Raw genomic sequence first — 18,158 nt, 5'->3', positions numbered from 1 at the left:
TGTCTCGTCCTCACTATCCCACTCTCTATCTAGGTAGGAATATTTTCTGGTTCTTATTGGATCAAGAATCAGGTCGTCTGCTGGGAACCATTCATCTTGACTGGTGCTCGGTAGTATTACGTCAGCTAGATCCGGACCCTCGTCTGGAGTCTCCTCAGCTGCACCACCTTCCGCCTCAGCCGCCTCTTCTTCGGTTACCTTCTTGGTATAGCTGGCATGAATCCACTTTGGCACGCTAGCGCACTTTACAGCAGTGGTAGTTACAAGGATCACTTGCCTCGGTTTCCCCCACTTTGGTCCAAGGCAACTCTTCCGGGTGTGCTTCTTCAACACCACCCAATCCCCAGGTTTCAGTTTATGGGCTAGAGTTGTTGGCCATTCGACAGCAGTCTCCCCAATCTGGTGAGAGATAGAACGCACTTGGTCACCCAGCTGCCTGCAGTATTCTAGCACCAAATCATCAGAAATACTCAGCAGTTTGTGTCCAGGTACCCATGCCTGTCGCATCACTCTTCCCATTAGTACTTCATGGGGGCTCAGGCCTGTCTTTCGGTTTGGAATGCTCCTCAATCCCATCAAGACAAGGGGCAAAGCTTCTATCCAGTTCAATTTTGTGGAATTACACATCTTGGCCAATCTTGATTTTATAGTGCCATTCACTTGTTCGACTATTCCAGAAGCCTCTGGACGGTATGCACAGTGTAGCTTAGGCTCAATCTTGAATGCTGTATACAGCTCTTTTAGGATTTCGTTGGCAAAGTGCCCACCTCTGCCTGTTTCAATTGTCTCTGGAAAACCATACCTAGGTATTAGCTCCCTGAGTAACAATTTGGCTACAGTAAGGGCATAATTTTTCTTTGCTGGGTATGCTTCCACCCACCTTGAGAATAGGCAAACTATTACCAAGACATATTTGTATCCTTTACACATGGGCAACTGAATAAAGTCAGCCTGCAGTCTGACAAAGGGACCTTCTGCCCTTCCAATGGTACTTTGCTCTACTACAGTCCTCTTCCCTGCGTTGAACTGCTGACACACTAAGCACCTTTGGCAAAGCATATCCGCGATGTTCCTGAATTTTGAGTTATAGAACACTTTGTGAAACATACGGCACATTGCATCCCTCCCAATATGGGTGTCTCCATGTATCATCCTGGCCATTGGGGTAGCCATGCTATCTGGCAACACAGGCACACCCGTTTTATCAATCATAACGCCATCTCTTTCCCTGGGCTGACATTCCTCAGTCTCCCAACTTTGCTTCTCCTCACCTCTGCTGCCTGCTGCAACTCTTTCAGTTCCCTCCAAGTAGATACATTCTCAAACACCATAAGTTGGCAGCTGTTTCCGCCTCCCCATAATTTGATTTTTAGGGACATTTTGTATCGGGCGCAGGACTGGGCAATTTGGTCAGCATATCTATTACCGACTGTCACATCATCATTTCCAGATTTGTGAGCAGCACATTTGACTACCGCCAATTCTTTGGGTAACTGGATGCTTCCAGTAGGTTTTATACCACTTTTCGATTTCTGATAGGGGTACCTGAGGAAGTCCTGAATTCTCTGTGCAACCATAGCTGGCCGAAGTCATGAACAACCCCGTAACCATATTGACTGTCAGTGTATACGGTTACTCTTTTATTTTTCCCTTGTTTGCAGGCTCTGGCCAATGCTATTAACTCGGCTACTTGGGCAGATTTTATTTCACTTAGATAGGATGCCTCTAGGGTCGTTTCCAGTGTGACTACAGCATAGGCAGCACTCAACCCACCATCCTCCTGTCTCAAACAGGAGCCATCCACAAACATCACAAGATCCTCTATGGGAAGGGCCGTTTCTTTTATATCAGGACGTGGTTTGGTGCTAAACTCAGTTAAGTCAATGCAATTATGCTCAATTTCGCCCTTCACTTCTGCATTTTGCGGGAGGGGCAACAAGGTTGCAGGGTTTAAAATATTGCATCGGGAAATTATCACATTCTCTGCACCAATAAGAATTCTTTCATACTTAGTCAGCCGACTAGGTGTGAGATACTGGGTCTTGGTTCGGGTTAACAGAATCACAACTGAATGTGGAACATAAACCGTTACAGGATGTCCCAGGACAATGTTTTCACTTTGTTCCAGACTCGTGCAAGTAGCAGCCACTGCTTTCAGACCCCCGGGTAACCCAGCAGCCACTGGGTCCAGAGTGGCTGAAAAGTAGGCCACTGGACGTCTAGTCAGACCATGTTCTTGTGTTAGGACTGAGAGTGCACAATTGTCTCGGGTATCACAGAACAATTCAAAGTTCTTGGAGTAATCAGGCATTCCCAGTGCAGGAGCAGAACACAGACAATTTCGTAATTTTATCCAGGCTGTCATGCTTTCGTCATCCCAGCTAACTGGATCATCTACTCCTTTCTTGGTCATTTTTATCAAAGGTTTGGCTAAAACAGCAAATCCCACAATCCACTGTCTGCAGTATCCCACAACTCCTAGGAACATTCTGACTTCCTTCTGGGTTCTGGGTAATTCCATATCTCGAATTATTCTAACTCTTTCGGAAGTGACTTTCCTGACACCTTTTTCTATCTGGTGCCCCAGATATTTCACTGACTTTTTACAGTACTGCAATTTGTCAGGCGACACTTTATGTCCTCCTTTGCCCAAATGATTTAATAAGGCAATGGTATCAGTAACACAGTCGCTTTGACTTTTAGATGCCACTAGAAGAACGTCTATGTACTGAACCAGGACAGACTCTTTTGGTAGAACTAGGGATTCAAGGCATCTTTTTAGAATCTGATTAAATATTGAGGGGCTTTCTGTGTACCCCTGGGGGACACGATTCCAGACGTAGACATGACTACAGGAAGTAATGAGCAGTCCTTGTAATTCACCCATAATTGGAATTAAAAAGCCTAGCGGAAAGTACAGGGTAGTGCAGGACCTGCGAAAGGTAAACCAGATTGTTGTACCTTGCTGTCCGATTGTGCCAAACCCTGCAGTGATCCTGTACCAGATCCCATGGAATGCGGAATGGTTCACTGTCATAGATTTGTGCCATGCGTTCTTTTCCATCCCATTGCACCCAGACAGCAAATTTCTTTTCTCGTTTGAGTTTGACATCCTTAACAACTGGAACCCAATCTCCACTGAGGACACCATCCGCCTGATGAACTCCATCCACTCAGGATCCCCCACAGACCCATGCCCTCACCACATCTTCAACAAAGCAGACTCCGTCATAGCACCGCACCTCCGAGACGTCATCAACTGCTCCTTCAACTCCGCCACCTTCCCGGAAAGCTGGAAACACGCTGAACTCAGCGCCCTTCTGAAAAAACCCACAGCGGACCCCACCGAACTCAAAAATTACCGCCCCATCTCGCTCCTTCCATTCCCGGCCAAAGTCATCGAGAAAGCTGTCAACAACCAGCTCGTCGCCTTCCTCGAAGCCAACAAATCCCTCGACTCCTCACAGTCCGGCTTCCGAGCAAAACACAGCACTGAGACCGCCCTCATCGCAGCAACAGACGACATTCGAACTCTACTGGACAATGGAGACACAGTCGCCCTCATCCTCCTCGACCTCTCCGCAGCCTTCGACACAGTCTGCCACAGCACCCTTCTACAGCGCCTCAGAAACATCGGAATACAAGGAAAAGCACTTGAATGGATCACCTCGTTCCTCACCGGAAGAACCCAGAGAGTCCGCCTTCCACCATTCAACTCAGAGGCCACTGAAGTCATCTGCGGCGTACCCCAAGGGTCCTCACTCAGTCCTACCCTCTTCAACGTATACATGAGCCCCCTCGCGGCCATCGCCCGCCAACACAACCTCAACATCATCTCCTACGCGGATGACACTCAACTGATCCTTTCACTCACCAATGACCCTAGCACCGCCAAAGCTAACCTACACGAAGGAATGAAAGAAGTTGCCGAATGGATGAAACACAGCCGTCTGAAACTGAACTCAGATAAAACAGAAGTCCTCATCTTAGGTACATCCCCATCCGCATGGGACGACTCTTGGTGGCCGGAAGCCCTTGGAAAAGCACCCATCCCGACAGACCACGCACGGAACCTAGGAGTCATCCTGGATTCCTCACTCTCAATGAACAGACAAGTCAACGCCGTCTCCTCATCCTGCTTCAACATTCTGCGCATGCTCAAAAAAACATTTCGCTGGATCCCCACCGAAACTAGGAAAACGGTCACCCACGCTCTGGTCACGAGCCGACTGGACTACGGAAACACCCTCTACGCAGGTACTACCGCTAAACTCCAGAAAAAACTCCAACGAATTCAAAACGCCTCAGCCAGGATCATATTAGACATCCCGCGTAAAGAACACATCTCTGGTCACCTGAAAAACCTCCACTGGCTTCCCGTCAATAAGAGGATCACTTTCCGGCTCCTAACCCACGCACACAAAGCACTCTACGAAATCGGACCAGAATGCCTCAACACACGACTGTCCTTCTACACCCCCTCCCGCCAACTACGATCTTCCAACCAAGCCCTCGCCACTGTACCTCGCATCAACAAAACCACCATGGGAGGTAGATCCTTCTCCTATCTGGCAGCTAAAACATGGAACTCACTTCCCACTTACCTTCGCCTTACCCAGAACCACCTAGTATTCAGAAAGCAACTTAAAACGTGGATATTTGACAAGTAATCCCCCACCCCTCCCTAAGCGCCTTGAGACCCTCTGGGTATGTAGTGCGCTATATAAATTCTATGACTTGACTTGACTTGACTATAATGTCTGCTTCCAGCAACCGGTTTACCTCCAGGGCGACTCCAGCTTTTACTTCTGCACTCATTTTATACTGTCTAGTTTTCGGGTAAGTAGCATTGGGTTTAATGGCTATTTTAACTGGGTCCACGTTTGCCATCAATCCTACATCTCTCCCGGTGAAATCCCATACCTCTGGTATCACCTTTCGATGGAGTTCTTCAGGTAAGTCATGAATGGTCAGAGCTTTAACTGCTGCATCGAGCCTTAACAACATTAGTTTGTACAGGCCATCTTCATCTGGGGTCTGAATCTCGACGCCTTTTGGTGTGCAAAAGATGGTACAATTCATTTTGCACAACAAATCACGTCCCAGTAGATTCACTGGGCTAGAATCACAGACAACAAATCTGTGCATCTCTTTGAAATTCCCTATAGAAATCTCCATTGGTTCAGTTACAGGTGTACTAATTATTTGATTTGATACGCCCACTACTTGGATCGCTTCTCCCGAGAGGGGTAGGTTGGGAACGTCCGCTGTTCTCACAGTCGAACGGGTAGCACCAATGTCCAACAGAAAGGTGACATCATTTCCTTCAACCTTTCCTTCAATGTATGGCCCTGTCTGGTCTACCGGTAGGGAGGCGCCAAGCACGCACTCCCCTTCCTCCCCCCTCAGGCCCCGTCAGTATTGTTCATCACAGAGGAATGTACCATTTAACAGGAACTGTGAAGTTGCTGTATTTCTTTCATTCCCTCCTTCCCATACCTCAACCCTTTCATTCTGTTGAGCCTGATTCTTATAATTAGGTCTAGGAGCTCGAGGCAATGGAGGCGGGTTTACCTGTTGCTGATTCTTTCGTGGCTACTCTTTCTGCACCTGTGGATTTAAACCATTTATGGGGGCATTACCAGCCTGCAAATGTGGACACTCGTCTCTCCAGTGCCCTATCTGACGCACCCGTCACAGGGGAACTTCTTTTTGGCCTCCTCTTTACTCATTTTTACTCAGGGTTTCCCTCCTCCCCCAGAGTTAGTATTTGGAGTATTACTAGTCATTTTACTTAACTGTTTCTCTTGTTGCTCAGCCAATTTTACTTGTGCCCACATCACCTTTTCCTTCAGGGCCTTCTTTTTGTTCTCCATTTCATCCTCGCAGTACTTAGCGTATTTGAGGACATCATCTATGGGCTTTCCCTGCCAACAGATTTTATTGTCTCTAATCCACTGAGAAATTTCCGGTCTCAAACCCAACACGAATCGATAAATGAAATGAGTCATATCCTTCATTTCAATATTATCGATGCCTCTGTAGGTTTTGAATACCTGCAATAGTCTTTCATAATAGGAATGCACCGTTTCATTATGATCCTGGGTAGTTCTATCTATTCGGGTCCAATCTGTTTCTTTTGCTGGTACCTTTCCTTTTAGGTATTGTATAACTTGGTCATATTTTCTCATTACATCTGGGGAAGGAGCTCCAGTTCGGGAGTCCCTTGTATATTCATCACTAGGCCAATCAATTGCTATTTTGCAGTCAGTCCATAAATCTACAGGAACTACAATGTCAAAGAACCCATCCAGGTCCTTCAGGAGACACTTTTGGACTTTCACAAATCGCTCCACCTGCCTATACCACTCCACTGGCTTCTCTCTCAATTTTGGGAAGTCATTGGTAAAAGACACAATGTCTTGTCGGGACCACGGGACATGTACATATTTCCCACCTGGCACTTCTCTCATGGGATACAGTTTTTCTGCTTGACCTACTTCTTTTAACACGTATTCAGAAGCTTTGGGTTTTACCCTACTATCTTCCTTTTTCTTTGCCCACCTGGCTTTCCATTTATCTAGATCTCCCCACTTCTGCAGTATGTTCAGCAGTTCCTTTATCTGTGTTTTCTTCCCTGACACATTCATGTTCTCTAAATCTTTATCTGAAAATTCTGCTCTATAGGGTTTCTGCAAGACTTTGGATCGACTCACATCAATTCCCATGTCCGCCGCAGTGTCCATTAGCTTTTCATGGAGCACTCTAGTATTTCGGGTAAGGCTCTTGCAGATAAACAGCAACTCTTCCTCGCTAAGAGTATTTAATCTGTCTAATCCCACATTTCCGGCCATTAGTTCCTCCATTTCTATCCTTAGCCTGTAAATATCCAAAGGCTTGGGCGGTGAAGTTTCTCGGTCCATTTCTTTAGTCCATCTATCTAATTCCTCTGGAGTCACCACTGTGGCACTCCGGATTCCTGATGTTGTTTCGATTAGGACTTCCCTTGCCTTAGCCTGACTCCCTGCCCTAGATTCACTGTTCCCAGGCTCCCTTATGGGCAGATGCATTAGGGAGATTAGAGACTCACATTCACTCGCCTGGTTATCAACGACGAGTGGCTCTTTTCTTGGGGGTGCTGGGATGGGAGTAATGACTGGAGTTTTTGGACTAGCCTGCCTATCCCCGTAAAGGGGTATGGCAGGACCAATAGTTACAGGGATAGTCAGGGCGTCAGGACTGGGATGTATCTGAGCTATAGTCTGAATTGGATCATTTCGCTGCTTAATCAGGGCATCTCTTTCTCGTTCTTGTAACACTCTTTCTGACGAGTTGTCATGCACCAAAGGAGGGTATATATTCGGGGCAGTGGGGATGGCTGACCCTGGTCTATCCTCACCAAAAGGTCGGTAATTTGGGACTGCAGTACTAGGTCTGCAAAAGTCATCGCTATTACTGGGTCTGCTACCAGTACCAGTTGCATCTGTCTCGCTGGCCCTTCTACTTGTGGGATGGTGGAAAAAGGGATTTTTCGAACTTAGGGTTCCTGACGCTTCAGCATAAGGAGGTGGATTTTTCATTAACAAATCCTCCAGATACTCATCCTCTGAATCCCCCACAGTCATTAGGTGTCGAGTTTTCTCTGTCTTTTTTCCTCCTGCTTGTTCGGTTACCCCAAACATCGGAAATAGTCCCTCAACCATCATATTCTGTCTCCACTGCTTCATCTTCTGTTCTTTTGTTTCCCGCTGTAATTTTGGATACCATTTGCTCACTCCCTTATCCATTCGGGGTCTGTCTCGCTCTAGAGCCTCAATCTCCCATTCCTCTAAAGCTTCGTACTGCGTTAATCTGGATCGGGGGTGTAATTCATTCATTCGGGTTCTCAAGTTAAACAGGATTCTACCATTAAAAGTACCATCGAGGGGAAATGCTAGGACTCCGTCATCTTCAGTGTACTTTACCCAATTTTCCAACCACACACAAGTATGGTACCCTTTGTCAAACATCATAAAGGATGAGGGAGTATTAGGAGGTGGAATGATCACACCCTCCCTAGTTCTAATGGGTTTGTCTTTCTTGAAATAATTCTTGATCTTTTCGGCAAGAGTCAATTTTCTCTTTCCTCCGTACATATTGTAAGGTCTACCTCTTAGCATCTGTTCCTTATGAAAACCTAGGTTTTGCGGATTAAGTAAGAATTCGGGATACCACATACACCTCTCCAAACTATCCTCAAGCTCGGATTGATTAATTTTGTTTACGTATGGGCTTCCAATGCTAACGCGTCTTTCAACTCACAGCACCATTCAGCACTGAGGTTGCAAAACCTGTTGACCAATGGGTGCGCGGCCCTTTCGTGAGACGCGGTCTCACTCTTCGGCACTCACCCCTCCCTTATAATTCTGGCTTCGCTACACACCCGCTGGCTCAACCAATACCAGCGCAGCACGGAGTGACGTCAGAGCAGCCTTGCGACCGACTCCCTCCTTCACAAGGTAACGGAAACTTTGAATTTTCCTTAAAGTGCAAATGCGGATTTTAGTTAACAACGTATAACGTTCGCCACTGTGCTTGAAGGTTTTAAAAAGAAAGAGGGTTTTTCTTTTACTGCAAGTAAACCACTTTTGTCTACTTTTCATTCACTACGGATAGATCCCTTCTGCCTATCCTTTTCACACAAGCAATAGAGAACCTGCTACTCTTTGGACTAATCCACTTCTTTCCGGGATATATACTAAGTCAATTTTCACCAATGTCCTCCCTTGCTGTCATTCAAGCTCCAAAGAACCTATTACTCCTGCCGCCTGTGACCCTTACTAGGTGATATCACAACGGGAGTTTCACCACGGTATTGGTAGCTAACATTTACACATCAATGAATTTATGAAAGTCCTAATTAGCGCTTCCAGTTCTGCCTAACTATGCACTAATCTCCCTCCTAGCCAGTGACCTCACAGCCAAGTGGATTCTACTCACCACCTGCTATTTCTTTTCCCCGGGGATCCCCACAACATGAAAACAATCACTCACAATTGGTTAGTAATATATACTTAATATTTCATGAAATATAATGAACTTATTCTATGACATTTAAATGCAATAACAATCCTTATTATAGCAGCAAAAATGTTTCAGCAGCACATTTTATTTTTCACGGTTCAACAGCAACTATCTTATCTACCTATCTTAACTAGTCCTAACCATCCTCTGCTACCAGAAAATACTGATAGAGCGCGCAGGTCACCCGGCTCTGAGTTTTCCAGATTTTCACGCACTTGGGCCCATGACGTGATTGAAATACTATATTTTGCGAGTAGGGCAAGTTTACGCACTACTATCAGTACTTTGAGGGTGTATTCTGAAACCCTATTACCATGGTACCTGACTTACCACAGGCACTCACTCGTCCTGACGGATCGGGAGCTATCAGAGGACAGGTGACAAGATAATTCTAAACGTTTACTCTATTCATTTATTAATATTTAAAAGTCTACAAAAGACCAGACTCTTGAAGGGTTTTCAGGAATTTATATAGAAAGTAAAATTCAAAGTGACAAAAGTGTAAGGCTAATGCAGATCAAAACATCAATAATCAGGATTACAAGAATGATATAACTATGAATGAGGGCAAGCACCATTTGAGTGCGAGTGAAAATCTACTGGGTAAGGGTAACGGGGAACATACTATTCAGTTTCAGGCTCATACTAGAGAAGGTAAGTTAAAGCACATTAGTCCGTGAATTCCTAAAGACCTACAAGTGATTCAAAACCCTAGGCTTAATCTATCTAATTAACCTAAACTTAGATCCTACACATTAATAATATTCATCACACTATTCAAGCAAAAAACAGTTTCAAGATGCCCTACAGGAAAGGGGAAAAATGGAACATACTAATAAACAATTTGCATATGCGACATTGAAAGAACAGAGAGAATATCATGGGCATAGAGGCTTTATTAAAGAACCAGAAGGAAAAGGATAGTAAACGGACACCCACTGATGTATTTACCTAGGATAGGAATGAGGACTAACCCTGGCCACGGGTCGGCTTCGGGAAGAGACGAGGACAAGGACCCTCAAGGATTTAGGACGTCAGTAGGTGAGCAGGTACAGCTCACGGAAAATCAGGACAGTATACCCCTCAGGACTTTGGGTCAGGACTGGGCTCACCAAAGGGCACGACCAACACCTGCAGCTTCGGATGCAACGCCTGCGCTACCCCCTCACCGCACGGAATCCGCCAGTAACCCCGATTGGGTTCTCGAATCTCCCAGCAAAGTGCTTCGCCAGCACTTAAGACTATTTCCACCCCTTGGAGTTTGTGGAAAATTCGGACAGAGGGCTCCGCAGCTCTCTGTATCAATCACCTATAGAGTCGTGGGGTCGGTGACAGGTCAGCTATTCGGACAAGTCGGACAATTTTCCCTAACTAAACTAAGCTAGATATACCCTTTTCGGGTTCCTAGACCACCCACAAATGTTGAAAGTGACAGGGTCCCAGCTTACGATTGGTCAGAAGAGGTGGTTAGGTCACTGTCACCACCTCAAATTCTGTGTTCCCACAATTAATATTTATATGTCAGTTCCCACCCCTTACATCCCTGTACCCAGGCATACGTGTAGAAGAAAACAATAGAGTACACAGTGGAAAGAAACAATGTAACAGTTTTAGGTGAAATTCAGCATCTTCTCCCGGGGTTAGAGGTGATCTTCCCAGGAGCGTCTTCAGCTTTGTCAGCCAGCTGGCTGAGTTCCACTGATGCAAGGCCCGGTCCTCATATCACGTGATCGGGTCCACATAGACTTCTAAGATGGAGAAGCTCCTCAACTCCCAGGCCCCCAGATACGCGGTACATGAAAAGTAAGCGAAAACAAATTAGAAACACAGAAAAAATGAATACACTGTACACCATAATAATCTACACTGCACCCCTTACTTCATAATAACTATAGCGATTAAAGGTTAAGCGGAAATTGATAGGAATGCAAAGCAGCATGGGCAAGCAGAGCGCGTGGTTATAGACAAGCAGCCATTTTTAGCTACAATGCGCATGAGCGAACTCTCCCTCCAAAACTGCGAGTGCGTCACATCACATGGGTATGACCGACTCATGCGCAGACTGAATTTCTGCGAAGCGGCCATTCTGTAGTATGCAAGCATGGTTAGGATTAATAGACACATAAGCAAGCGTCTCTGGGACACCCGCGTGTACTGTGAAAGTGCGATATTAATAACAAACGGGGTTGGTTAATACTATTACAAGTTAACGAGGTTCATGAAAGAGAGCAAGTCGCTTTCTGTGCGAATCCTTACTCCATCATATGTATGTATATGCCGTGGGGACTTCACCGCCGCTGGAGAGTGAGCGGTCCAGCGGGTATCTATGTGGGAAGCCCGTGTTTGGTTCATCAGTTTGGCAGTTACCATTTGTGCAGTGCACGGAGCAGCTCACGAGGAGTCCACTAATGGCTGAATTGTACATTATTGAAAAGTGGAAGTACCAGTTTTACTATGAACTGTTGGTATATTTGAACTACTGATCCCAGGATGCTATTGTAACACCACGTGTTGCCTCATCTGCTGGCAATAAAGAGAGACTGGTGACGTAATCAGGGTTCTTTGCCTCGTATTTGCTGCCGCTTTTGCCTGTGAACAAGGATAGACAATTATCTGAAACGCGTAAGGCTGTTGTAATTTTATCCGTGAAGCTGTGAATTGCTTTGCAGCCTTTATAACATGTACTGGTGAAGAGTGCGTCCTAAAGCTTGGGCACTTGTGAAACTGTATATATATATATATATATATATATATATATATATATATATATATATATATATATATATATATATATATATATATATATATATATATAATTAGTTATAAACATGAGTAAGGATGCATTAAAGCCTGTTACTAATGTTTTGTTCCTTTACCTCTTCCAATGTTTCTGTCTTCCAGGTGACCTCCTCTTACATTTCCACTAGGTGGAGCCAAATTTCCTAAGCTGAATAGGAGCAAAATGGACTCTGGTAGGTGTTTACTTGTCTCACAAAGAAACCTTAATTGATGTTTATACAGCACCGTTATCAGCTAGTGTTGTCGCTGCGCTGCATGATATGAAACAAATGTTATCTGTTACAGTGTATGCTTTTCATGAAGCGTATTCTTGTGAACAAAACCGCATGTACTGTTTTGGACCTTGGTGCCTGTGAAAAGTGAGGCGTTAAGAACGATAGAACAGTATGATGAACATGAGACACAGACAGAACATGACCTATATGGACGGCGCCATTTTTGTGTGTCCAAGCTCTCCACTGCTTGAGCGTTATTCTACTTTCTCACGCTGGTTGCTGCAGACCCCGGGTTTCTCACCCGATGCCGGAGCCACAGGCTCCTCACAATGTCAACGATGCATCCTGAACCCCTCACACTCTGGCCATGGATCGTAAGTTACCCCTTCTGTGTCCGATGCTTCTCTTCCTTTGTTTATGCGTCAGAAGCTTCAGACTCTGTGACTCAAAGATTCAGCGCTCCTCCCCACCAGACTTCTCACACGCTGTCCATTGATCCAAGCCTACACACCTTGTCTCCATATTCCCCACTCTGCCCCTGCATTCCAGAACTCGCACTTTGTTCACGTCTCAAGCTTGTCACACTTAGTTGAGGTGCATCAAGCTTATGTTGTTTTTCCATGTTATACCACAAGACTTTCACACTCAGTCGATGTACCCCAAGCGCCTCCCTACATTTATGTTGCACATTCTTTCCACGTGTCACAAGGCCAACACTGTGCCGTAAGCCCAGTAATAAGGTTGAAAGCTGTTTGATCGAAGATTAGCCAGAGGAGAAAGGCTAAAGCCATTTTACAGTGTCAGGCCTAGAGAAAGTACTGAAGGTTTGTGTTTATATCATCAAAATTAACCTTTTCCTTAGAAACATCTGGGTATGCATTAATAACGATAGTTTTGCACATTTATAAATCGATTACATGCATAATCTTTGTGATAAATGTCTGGTGTTGCTCTTTCACTTCCACTGAACGGAGGACAGTGGAAGGTGCAGGTCAGCCGAGGGAAAACAAGAAGGGTTGTCTGCCCCGTTTCAAGGCCCGCTCTTTTATGCCACACTTTTATGGCTGTATATAGTGGTGCAGCCAGAGCTACATTCAACTTTTCTAAATCTTGTCTTGGAAATGCAGCTTCTCTATCTTTACTGTGTGAGGACTGGGCTGTAGTTAGATGCAAGTAGACTGGACTGTGCAACAGTTGGGCAGCACTTGATATCTTTTCTGCAGGTGGCTCTGCAGATTTTAGATTCGACTATAATTAGCAAGGGAAGGCTGTCTTTACCGTAGCCACCTCTGAAGCCTTTTTAACCTTCCCATTTGTAGAATTTTCGAGTGTGGATCTTGCGTCCACCTTTCATTACCACCCCCATTCTTTTTGCTGTTCCTCCGATTTTCCCCAAGAAATATTTTTAGGCAAGCCTATCTAAATTAGTCCTTTCTTCTTCTTCTCCTCCTTCTGATTTACTGCCATTATTTGTGCATGGTATTAAATGTTGGACTTTTTAGTTTTCGTACTGTTCAGTTTATTTTCTCTCTAGTTTTATTTGATTCTTTATTTTGTACTTTTACTCACATTATAGTTGTCTGTACGGTATTCGATTGTCGTTTGGCTTGATTCTTCGCTTTGTACATTATATAAATAAATAAAAATCTCCGAGTATGAAACTCTTCATTATGATGATCTGTAGACTGCCGAACTAACTTCCTTGGTTATTCGCCACAGAAAGCACACACCCTCCCAACAAATGGACCCCTAGTTGGTGTACATACTTATTAAGGTTTTACAGATAACATTTGTACTTCGCTCAACCTTTTAGATAATTTACTTGCCAAACAGGAATCCAAATTCTTAAGGCCTATTGCATGAAGGAGCAATACTGTCTGCATCTTTTAAAAAGACATGCCACATTGGAAGCTGTAAAGACATAAAGGCTGTTAATGCAGTTGGTTGCATATACATTCTTAGATATCCAAACCAGATTTCATTTCTGCCTTCCTTGAACCTGAGACAGGTCACATTATATATTAACTGTTAAAATGTTACCACTAGTTTGGTTACTGCTATTGACAAGTAAATCATGTACATGTTTTGTATTAATTGATTTTAAGCAATTGTATTTAATTTGCTTTTTTAATTCGATATCACTGTATTTTCATGAATCTCTTTAAAGCTGTTGTTGGATATATCCGCACATTACACCAATAGTCTGTTTCTCAGCCGGTTGTTTTTGAAAGTGTTAAATGTTGTACTATTTTCCCCACAGGAGTCTGGGATGTCCGTGAAGAAATTGCTGTTCTGCAGGGTGGGTTCCTGCTGGCTGAGAAACAGTATCACCCAAAGCACTTAATTCACTTAAACAAGTCTGACTGGGCCCTCATCGGACAGCCAATAATCCATGCAGTGGAGGAGATTTGCAGAGAAAGCGGTCAGGCCCAAGACTGGAAAAAGAGATTACTGGCTATCATATGGGCCAAAATTCTCGACTGCTGCTCAGAGGCTGCAATGCCTCCGGAAAGCAGAGATGTTGATAAAAAATGGAAAGAGGATATCTTCTTTGCAGTGGGAAATATGCTGCCTAGTTTAAATCACACCACACTGTTTGAACTTCTCAAAACCATGAAGGTTTACAGAATGTACGTTGAGCTATTGTTGGTGCTGCCAGAGGAAATGTGTAGTAAAGAAGCGAAGTCATTTGTTGAACATGTTCTTGAAGAGACTTCTGTTGAAGACGTAGTGCTTTTTTTGGATGTCTGGTGGGAAATCTTGAAACGCACCGAAGAGCAAGATGATGATATGGTGGCTGCATTTCGGACTGTGGCAAACCAGTATGCGTTTAATTCTTCTGATGGGTTCATTCAGCATCCCAAAAGATTTAAGTGCGATCCTCAAGTGCGCCGGCTGGCACCTAGTAGTGCATGCATACTCACTTTTTTTCTTGAAGGACTAAAGCAAATGAAAACCTGCATCCTGCCTCTGAAGCAAAGGTGCTATGCTCTTGCCAACCTAGCAGACACACTTTTAGCACCTGAATCCCATGATAAACAGCCCATATTGCTGTCCATTGAGCAGTATTTGGCGAAGCTGGCAAACGTTATTACGGCCTGGAATACTGATATTCAGAGTTCATATCATCACAGCAGCTTATCCGAAAAGGTCAAGGAAGCAGAGCGGCAAGTGCGAGCAGTTGAGAGAACTACGAAATTCACACTGACATCAGATGAGAAAACCATGGGCTTGATGGTTCTGAATGATCTTCTTATCTGTTGGGGCAGTGAGCTGCAAAGGGTGGCTACAGGTGGCAGTAACAATAACTCTGAAGGCCTCAGAACGGCTGAAAGCCTTTCATCACTGCTGGAAAGGCTGAATAGTTCAGAACATGAGGGTGCTCCTTCCAGGGACGATATGACTGCAGGGGTAATGAAAGACGCAAAGTGCAGCATTGTAAACCTTCTGCAGAAATTTGCCACTGATAGGAAGGTCGATGTTGACATACTGTCTTCCATTACTATGAATATAATCACAGGAAAAATGTACAGGCACAAGGAGGCCTGCTTAGTCTTTGCTTCCAAAAGTGAATGGGCCCTGTCAGCTGAATGGGTAAACTGCCTTGAAGAAAATAGAGCTCTTTTCTGTGACCCGGACCTCATTATTTCTCTGTTAGAAACAGTTATGGCTTTTGTTGGCAGTGACCAAGACCAGATCCAAAGAACCAGCAAGGCAATGTGCGCTATTTTGACTTGTTTTTCAGAACTTTCTCTGCCACACAAAAATAAAGTGCTCTCAGCAGTGCTGTCTACCTGGGGCGAGAAAGGCCTATCCCAGAAACTGAAGGCTTTTATGGCTGGGTTCCAGGAAGAACTGAACATGGCTTTCAACCAAATCACACAAAGCACGACCGAGAGTGGGTTGGCAAAGGCTGTCTCAGCTGTGGCTCGACTTGCTCTGCTGCACCCCGAGGCCACAGTGCGGAAAGCATGCTGCACTGCTGTTGGAAACCTAGGTGCTCATACATTTTTATCACAGATAATTGGTTCCCTTCCAGCGCTGAGTTTTAGGGATCCCCAGAACTCCAGTGCCTCATTATTGGCAAATTGCTTGAGAGACACGTCATGGGGGAATTTTTCTTCGGACAAAGAAGAGAGGCAGTTCTTGGCTTTTTTAACCTCCCTTATGAAACCTTCCAAAACTACAGTGGAGTTGAGTTCTGAGGTTCTTCTAAGCCCAGATGAAGTGTTGAGGACACTTGTTCTCCCTTACATGACATCTGATTTTACCAATGTGACACTTTGTTTACAAATTCTTAATGTAGCCCTAGGTGTTGAGTTGCCTGTAGACAACACAGGTAGGCACTGGGTCATGTCATGCTCCCCCTTTCCACTTCTCTTGTCCCTTTGCAGACTCCTCAACGAGTACACCAAGTATTGGCAAAATACAAACACACCACAGTGCCTTTCCATCGAGTGCAAGGACTTAATTATTGATGCATTAGAGAAACTATGCGACCTGGTACAGCTGGAGGTGTCAGGCTTCCCTGATACGTGGAACAAGTCTTTGTTCTGGCTGCACAGAAAGATGGAGCATTTGGACTGGACTGTGGGCCTCCGATTAAAGCATTTGTTTGGTGATCACTTTAAAAATGAAGTTCCCGCCTCTCTGTTTCAGGTCTGTACGCTTTCTGAAAATGACTGGACACCCCTTTGCATTCCAGAGTATGGACCTGGTACAGGCCTCCTAGCTTGGATGGAATGTTGCTCCATATCGTCTGCAATGAAAGACCAAATGCTCTCTCTCCTGGTGGTTAACACCAAAAAACCAGAAGATGTGAACTACTTCAGCAAGGGCTTTATGGTCGCTCTAATACAAGTCTTCCCATGGTGTAATTCCCGGGAATGGGAACTCCTTTCTCAGGTGGTGAAGAGCCTGTTGAAGAGACAGTTGTTGCATGTGCCCTACACTTTAGAATATGTACAGTTCATGCCACTTTTAAACCTCAGACCTTTTGCCTATGACCTTCAATTTTCAGTGCTTTTGTTGAGGGGATTTCAGTTGCTCTGTAGCACTAGTTGTTCAGATTGGCTTCCAGTTGAAGGGTGGAAGCATGTTGCACGGTTGTATGGTAGTAATATTGCAAGCATGTTGGAGTCTGTGAAGGCTGTGTTGTCTGTGCATGACCTACGAGAAGGTGTCAAAGACCAGGATCTCTTCCAGGAAGTCCTATTCGTTTACACCCAGGTGTTCTGCCACGTGCTGCACATTGTGGCAATGATGCCTCCTGATACTTGTGAACCACTCTACTTCCTGACCCTTGAAATTCTCTGCTTGTATGAAGCTGCAGGTGCTTTAGATAGTTCCACCAATAGCCTGCTGAGGAGAGCAAATGAGAGGCACTTCTTGCATTCCATAACTGAGAACGTAACCAATGAGGAGCAGCGAATAACACTGCTCCAAAAAATAAGCAAGCTGAAATAGATCAGTAGAAAGAAGACTTATGGAAGAAACTAAATGCAATAACTGCTTCAACAATAACCTGAACACTTTATTCCTTAGTCAACCAAAGTAGGTATTTGAGTTCATAAGTCATTTCAACGTTAGACAGGTGGAAATGAACCCCAATTTATGGCAAGGATGAATCCTCCCTTTATGCGAAATGTTTCGTTGTAGTTTATTTCTGAGAACAAATACAACAATTTTAAAAGGCAATAAAGTAAAAGTTGTATGTGGCCTTGTGAAACATTTATTTCCGTGCTTTAATGAGTATTGTTCAGGCAATGCAGGGAGAAGCCTCATGAAGAGGTGATTCGAAGTAAGCATCGCTTGTGTCTGAAGTAAAGCAGACCACTGAGCTAAAGAGCCTACATAACAATTCTGGTTAAAGAGAAGGATGCAGTTCCAAAAGTCAATGAATTTAACTTAGTTAATGAGTTTCTTGAACTTGCTTTGTCCAACGAGAGTGGGTAGGAAGAAGGTTAATTACTGAGAAGAACAAAACGTGTTGGCTTAAATGCTTGAATTAATTCCAGCCACTGGTGATAACTGTGAGCATAGAAGGGGAAGAGAGCAGAATCATTCAATAGGTCTGCGTGT

General features: G+C 44.6%; 1 protein-coding gene across 1 annotated transcript in view; it reads left to right on the top strand.

The window, feature by feature from the left end:
• The window catches only part of GEMIN4 (gem nuclear organelle associated protein 4), a 56,887-nt gene extending 39,092 nt beyond the window's left edge, over positions 1 to 17,795 (top strand). Inside the window, exons 2-3 of the mRNA XM_086954996.1 lie at positions 11,965 to 12,035; positions 14,338 to 17,795. Of these exons, the coding sequence (XP_086811122.1) occupies positions 12,026 to 12,035; positions 14,338 to 17,543 (3,216 nt within the window). The 5' untranslated portion in view covers positions 11,965 to 12,025 and the 3' untranslated portion in view covers positions 17,544 to 17,795. The remainder of the gene's footprint in view (positions 1 to 11,964; positions 12,036 to 14,337) is intronic.
• Positions 17,796 to 18,158: the final 363 nt, after the last annotated feature.

Source organism: Lissotriton vulgaris, chromosome 2_1, assembly GCF_964263255.1.
Source record: "Lissotriton vulgaris chromosome 2_1, aLisVul1.2, whole genome shotgun sequence".
NCBI lineage: Eukaryota > Metazoa > Chordata > Amphibia > Caudata > Salamandridae > Lissotriton > Lissotriton vulgaris.
This window is presented reverse-complemented; position numbering and strand designations above follow the sequence as displayed.